The sequence below is a fragment of the Somniosus microcephalus genome, chromosome 11 (genome assembly GCF_052327205.1).
Source record: "Somniosus microcephalus isolate GS21.2 chromosome 11, FLI_Smic_1.0, whole genome shotgun sequence".
NCBI classification, from domain to species: Eukaryota; Metazoa; Chordata; class Chondrichthyes; order Squaliformes; family Somniosidae; genus Somniosus; species Somniosus microcephalus.
Genome location: NC_140997.1, coordinates 55,832,615 through 55,839,717, shown reverse-complemented (window position 1 = coordinate 55,839,717; position 7,103 = coordinate 55,832,615). Strand labels below are relative to the sequence as shown.

The following is a 7,103-nucleotide window of genomic DNA, read 5'->3' as shown; positions in this document are numbered from 1 at the left end:
GAAACTGGAAAGTACTGAAGTACAAAGGGATCTGGGGGTCCTGGTGCACGAAACTCAAAAGGTTAGTATGCAGGTGCAGCAAGTGATTAAGAAGGCCAATGGAATGTTGGCTTTCATTGCTAGGGGGATAGAATATAAAAATAGGGAGGTATTGCTTCAGTTGTACAAGGTATTGGTGAGACCGCACCTGGAATACTGCGTATAGTTTTGGTGTCCATACTTAAGAAAGGACATACTTGCTCTCGAGTCAGTACAAAGAAGGTTCACTCGGTTAATCCCGGGGATGAGGGGATGGACATATGAGGAGAGGTTGAGTAGATTGGGACTCTACTCATTGGAGTTCAGAAGAATGAGAGGCGATCTTATTGAAACATATAAGATTGTGAAGGGGTTGGACCGGGTGGATGCGGGGAAGATGTTCCCGATGATGGGTGAAACTAGAACTAGGGGGCATAGTCTTAGAATAAGGGGCTGCTCTTTCAAAACTGAGATGAGGAGGAACTACTTCACTCAGAGGGTGGTAGGTCCATGGAATATACTGCCCCAGAAAGCTGTAGAAGCTACATCATTACATAAATTTAAAACAGAAATAGACAGTTTCCTAGAAGTAAAGGGAATTAAGGGTTACGGGCAGGAATTTGGACATGAGTCTAGGTTCGGATCGGTCATGGCCCTGTGGGTAGCGGAGCGGGCCCAGGGGCCGTGTAGCCTGATCCTGCTCCTATTTCGTGTGTCTAATTCTGTTAGATTCAGGAGATGGTTCTGTGATAGTGGATTGGCAGTTAGGATCAGATCAGCCATGATCTTATTGAATGGCGGAGCAGGCTCGAGGGGCCGATTGGCCTACTCCTGCTCTTATTTCTTATGTTCTTATGTTCTTATGAAAGACGCTATATGAATGCAAGTCTTTCTTTGTTTAGGGAGGGTCCCCATGGTTTTGCGAAAGATAGAGCATAGCTTTTTGATAGACTATTATTCAGGTAGTAGATAGAGGAGGATCAATGGAATTACAGAATGCATTTGATAAAATTTCACAGAAGAGATTACGAGCTAAAATTAAGGCATATGGTATTAGGGGCAACTCATTATGAGATGAGCAGAAAATTGGTTGGGTGTAGGAGGAAAAAGGTTGGGATAAAAGTGACATTCTTGGATTGGTGGGAAATGACAAATGATGTTCCCCAGGGAACCCAACTTTTTGTATAAATTACCTGGATTTGGGAATAGAGGGGAGTACTCAGATTTGCAGATGATACTAAACTGCACCTATAGTGAATTGCGCAGAAGAGAGCAAAATATTACAAAAGAGCATAGATTAAGTGAATGGGAAGGGTGATAGTAGATACAGTTCAATGTAACAAACATGAGGTACACCTTAGACATAAGAATGGCAGCTGGTAATACAGACAGAATGATACCCCCACCAACCATTGCGGTGGTTGGTGGGGTAAATCAACAAAGGGATTTTGGAGGTGCAAAAATCTTAAAAGCAGGTGCAAAAAGCAATCAAAAGATCTAATAGGATGCTAAGCTTCATCAAAAGAGTATAGATTATAAAAGCAAGAGTGAACACTGCAGTTGTGCATAGCATTGGTCTAACCTCATTTGGAATGTTGTCTTCAGTTTTGGACATCTCACATCATCTCAGGAGGAATATACTGGCATTTGAGGGAGTCCACCAACAGTTCACCAGGATAACACCTAAGATGAAGGAACTTAGCTATGATGAAAAACTGTGTAAGCTTGGGGAAGAGCAGGTTGAGGGATGATCTGAATGGGATGTTCAAAATAATGAAGGAATTGACAAAGTACATTCTTCTAGTAGGGAATCCAGAACAAGGGGACAAAATCTTAACATTTGAACTGGAACAAATCCTTCTTCATACAAAGGATTGTGAAATTGTGGAATGCAATGCCCCAGAAGGTCAAAATGTAGAATCAGTTAAGGTGTTTAAAAGTTTGATAGACAGTTACACGGGAAATATAGATATTAAATGATATGTAGAAAGGGTGGAGAATTGAAATTAATAATAAACTCCCAAGGCTCATAAAATGGCAGAGTGGGTTCGATGGGCCAAATGGCTGTTATTTTTTGGTGGTGGTGGTCAATTTTGAAATTTCTGTCCACAATTGATTTTGTTGTTTAATTACTTTAAATTTATTAATAATAGAAAATACTGATCTTTCTTTTTTTAAAAAGACCCTCCAGAAACGCTTTAGCCTTTAGCTAATGCAAATCAATTGTTCCAATTTCAGCATTGGCAATATAGTTTAATTCTTTTTTTGAAGAATAGATTTAATTTTTGTTATATTGCTGCTGCACCTCCAGACAGTGCATTCCCCCCAGTGCAGCAGCAGTGATTCTGAATGCATCTTACATGGAATGTACAGCACAGAAACAGGCCATTCGGCCCAATGTTTATGTCCCACACACGCCTCCTCCCACTCTATTTACTTCATCTCACTCTATCGGCATATCCTTCTATTCCTTTCTCCCTCGTGTACTTATCTAGCTTACACAGAATGTACAGCACAGAAACAGGCCATTCGGCCCAACTGGTCCATGTTTATGCTCCACCCAAGCCTCCTCCCACCCTCTTCATCTAACCCTATCTGCATAACCTACTATTCTTTTCTCCCTCGTGTGTTTATCTGGCATCCACTTAAATGCTATTCACCTCAACTACTACTTGTGGTAGCGAGTTCCACATTCTCACCGCTCTCTGGGTAAAGATGTTTCTCCTGAATTCCCGATTGGATTTATTCGTGACTATCTTATATTTAGGCCCCTAGTTTTGATCTCCCCACAAGTGGAAACATCTTCTCTACGTCTACCCTATCAAACCCTTTCCTAATCTTAAAGGCCTTAATCACGTCACCTCTCAGCCTTCTCTTTCCTAGAGAGAAAAAAATCCCAGCCTGTTCAATCCTTCCTGATTGGTATAAACTCTTCAGTTCTGGTATCATCCTTGTCAATCTTTATATGCACCTTCTCCAGTGCCTCAATATCCTTTAAGAAATGATATGGAGAGTGGAACTGAGCTTTCCCCATAAGTTATTGTTATCTTAAATAATAGCAATGATATCTAGAGCCTGGCAGGTGATAAGGAGATTCTAGAGCCTGGCAGGTGACAAGGAGATTCTAGAGCCTGGCAGGTGACAAGGAGATGCAGGAGCTCAGTTTGCAGCCAAGCCTGTGACAAGGTGCTGGGTTGCAGTAAAATGCTGGTTGCAGGGGAGGGAGGGAGCTTGGCTGGTTTGCTATCCCACTTCCCACAATGCAGACAGTCCGCCCTGACGTCAGATCGGCGCAGATGACAGCAGCCTGAGGCTGGAGATTGTAGATCCAAGGGCGCAGGGAGGGACCGCTATTGTTTGCAGCGAGGAGACCACAATATCTCCCCAGCCTTGCGGGAAAAGCCCATAGCTCTGCCCAGCCCTGCTAATCCGCGTCCAGGCATCTTGCCAGCCCCTGCAGGGAGGGGGGTAAGGATGGGGATGCGGTGAGACTGCACTTCCACCCCGCTGTCTGTTTCTCTCCTCTCGGTGTTTTGTTTTCGCCACCCCCCCCCCCCCTTTCTCTCCACTCCCCCCCCCCCTTTCTCTCCACTCCACCGCCCGTTGTTTCCGTAGAGATGATGGAGCTGGACGATGGGGTGGTTTACCAGGATGACTGCTCCGTGTCCGTCATGTCCGAGCGGGTCTCCGGCCTCGCCAACAGCATCTACCGCGAGTTCGAGCGGCTCATCCACAAGTACGATGAGGAGGTGGTGAAGGAGCTGATGCCGCTGGTGGTGAACGTGTTGGAGAACCTGGACTCGGTCTTCACCGAGAATCAGGAGCATGAAGTGGAGCTGGAGCTGCTCCGGGAAGACAACGAGCAGCTTCTCACCCAGTACGAGCGAGAGAAATCTCTCAGGAAGCAAGCAGAGGAGGTAAGTGAGTAACCGGCAAACCGCCCTCAATTTATCAACTGCCTCCCACTCCCACCTATCATATTTTCACCTTTCAATCTCCCATCGACTGTATCAATCCAAGTGTGGTAATTTAATCATTCTGCGTCCCAGTCTATCGATTTAATCATTGTTTACAATGTAACTTTATATTTATCTAATTTAAAATCTTTCAGTTGCCTCCCTACTAACATTTAAATATGTATCTGCCTAAATGTGTCTGTTTGTATCTGCAGCATTTCTAGCCTGTGTGTTCAGAAGTGTTTGATCTTTGGCTGGTTATCAATTATCATGTCGATAAATTTAATAACGGTGTCGGGATTTTGTTATTGTCGTCTTGCGTTAACCAAATGGCTAATGTATTCGCCAAAGATTGAAAGGTCAGTTCATCAGCTGAATATAATGAGGCTGTCACAAAACTCTTTTGCCAGGATTATTGGCTAAATCAAAATAAATGTTGCCATTTTAGATCACGTTAGTAATTTGGTGAGACCAATCTTTCTATGTAGGGGTGTATCAGTGTTTCCATCCAGCTAGCTTTTGCAATCCACCTTGCTGTATCTACATATGCTGATATCTGTGATATATGTTTAGGCAGCTCCTTAAATCTGTTTTTGTTTGATGTCTGGCTTCTAACTGGAGGTGCCTATCTCTGTGAATTGAGCTCACTGCTGTAGCAGAACTCTTGATAAAAATGCATCGGCCAGCCTGCAGTAAGAATAATTCAATCGCTGTTTTTCGCAGATTTCAGCATTGATCTTGGCATCTGATCAGTGTTTGTTGATGTGGAAATTGAGTCAAATGAGGGTGGATTCAGTAAGATGGGAAAAACATAGGGAGCCATGTTGAGTATATTCCAGATCATCAGAGTCTGGAAGGGCGTGGGCCTTCACTTAGGGGTCCATGTTGAATGGATTTACCCTGGTAGAGTTTAGGAATATGTAGGCCTTGAGTATGGTAGAAGCAACCACCAGGAGCCACAATGAATATAATTAACCCACACTGGAAGAATGTGGAATGTCACACTGTCAGTAATGTAGAAACAGTTGTAAGAAGCTAAACTGAATACATTTCAGGCCTTTAGAACCTAGAAATTTCAGCAACATAGAAACGGCCACAGGGACCATTGTTGAATATGCTGAGCCTGAACCTGGAATATTTGAGGCTGATTCTGGATTCCAAAGCGGAGATGAGACCTATTCCCCAGGTCTGATGTAACTCACCTTGATGAGCAGAAAATTCATCAGAAAACATGAAAGAAAATAACTTTTGGCTCCCCAATGACTGACTGGGTAAATGCAATGCCTGGTCTTACAGCAGGACGGTTCTAGGCTTGATCAGTAAGTTGTGCTGAGTTAGCTGATCTTGGCTGAAACAGTGGTGAGGGTAATATTCCCCTTCCTTAGCCTGGGACTTCAGTGTCCCCAGGCTAAGGAAGGGGAATAGTAGCCAATTTCCATTCAATTTTTCAATTTAAATTTCAATTCAATTCAAATCACTTTATTGGCATGACAAGGTACATCTTATGTTGCCAAAGCATCGAAAAACATTCATGGTTGAACACATAAATACAGATCTATCCATACAGTGTATAAACAGATATATCCCTGAGTGTATAAATATACATTCATATAATTTGTATATACTCTTTTCTTATATTTAGTGGTTGTCCCTCTGTTTATGGCAAGCTGTAACATAGTGTGCCGCTAAGGTTACACAATTTCTCTCTTCCCCTAGTAGGTATGGGAGTTTTTGGTCGTCATTCAAATTTCTGAATTCCGGGCATATTTTTGTGAATTTTGGGTAGAAATTCTCCCTTATGCCCTGATATTTTCTACAAGCTGTGAGGAAGTGCATCTCTGTCTCCACCACTCCCTGACTGCAGTGAGAGCATATCCTGTCCTCTCTTGGTAGCCGGGTCTGTCTGTGTCTACCTTTTTCGATCGCCAGGCTATGTTCACTAAGTCTGTACATTGTCGAGGTTTTTCTCAGTTTGCTATCCTTTACCATGGTCAGGTAATCAGCCATGTTGTATTGTCTGTTTATTCCTGATCACTATCCAGCGACCTCTACTGAATATTGGCATTGGGTGAGGACATGATCAGGCTCAGTTGAGATGCCATCCCCAATAGAAAGAAAAAAAAAGACTTGCATTTATCTAGCACCTTTCATGATCTCAGGATGTCCCAAAGTGTTTTACAGCCAATGAAGTACTTTTTTGAAGTGTAGTCCCTGTTGTATAGTAGGAAACACAGCAGCCAATTTGCACACAGCAAGATCCCACAAACAGCAATATGACAATGTCCAGATAATCTGTTTGGTTGAAGGTTAAATATCGGCCAGGACACTGGGGTAAAACTCCACTGCTCTTCTTTGAAATAGTGCCACAGGATCTTATATGTCCACCTGAGAGAGCAAGTGGAGCCTCGGTTTAACAGCTCATCCAAAAGATGGCATGTCCGACAGTGCAGCACTCCCTCAGTACTGCACTGGAGCGTCAGCCTAGATTTTGTACTCAAGGCTCTGGAGTGGGACATGAACTCACAACCTACTGACTCAGAGGCAAGAGTTCTACCACTGAGACATGATGGCTAAACAGCTTGCCTACAATTACTGCCTTGGCTCACACAGAAAGGATAATCACTTGGGTAAGGTACCCAAGGAAAGGCACTACAACATGGGGTGTTGCTATAAGGAGATATGAGGAGGATTATTTTTTTTAAAAAGCTGGAAAAATTTGGGCCTTCAGTAAATTAGAAAGTGCCATAGAGAGCAATATCGACTGTGGGGTAATTTTCTAAGTATGGTGGTGGGAAATCTTGCATGTGGCAAGGGCATATCGGAAAATTGTGGTAGCACTGCCGCGATTTGTCATCCTTTGATTTCAGTGGACAGAAAATAGTGTGCAGTGCAGCTGCGATTTTCCAATATGTGGTGGCAGTAGGTGAGGTTGCTCACCGCCAACGTGCCCAGAAAATTACCCTCTGTATTCCAGCCTTATGGAATCTGTAGAAACGTGGATCTGCTGGCAGGTAGCCATGGGAACCATTATTGAACACGTGCTCAGCCTATGCAATCTGGATAAAATTCAGAACATTCAAGCCTTTGGAGGACTGCAGAAGCATTTTTGCATGGCCTCGCCCCTCCCTA

The 7,103-nt window shown here is 43.4% G+C and overlaps 1 protein-coding gene across 2 annotated transcripts in view; it reads left to right on the top strand.

Moving 5' to 3' along the window:
• The first annotated feature begins 3,586 nt into the window (after positions 1-3,586).
• The window catches only part of mapk8ip3 (mitogen-activated protein kinase 8 interacting protein 3), a 263,435-nt gene continuing 259,918 nt past the window's right edge, over positions 3,587-7,103 (top strand). For both annotated transcript variants that reach the window (XM_086000700.1, XM_086000698.1), the window contains exon 1: positions 3,587-3,935. In XM_086000700.1, coding sequence (XP_085856826.1) covers positions 3,636-3,935 — 300 coding nt within the window. In that variant the 5' untranslated portion in view covers positions 3,587-3,635. The remainder of the gene's footprint in view (positions 3,936-7,103) is intronic.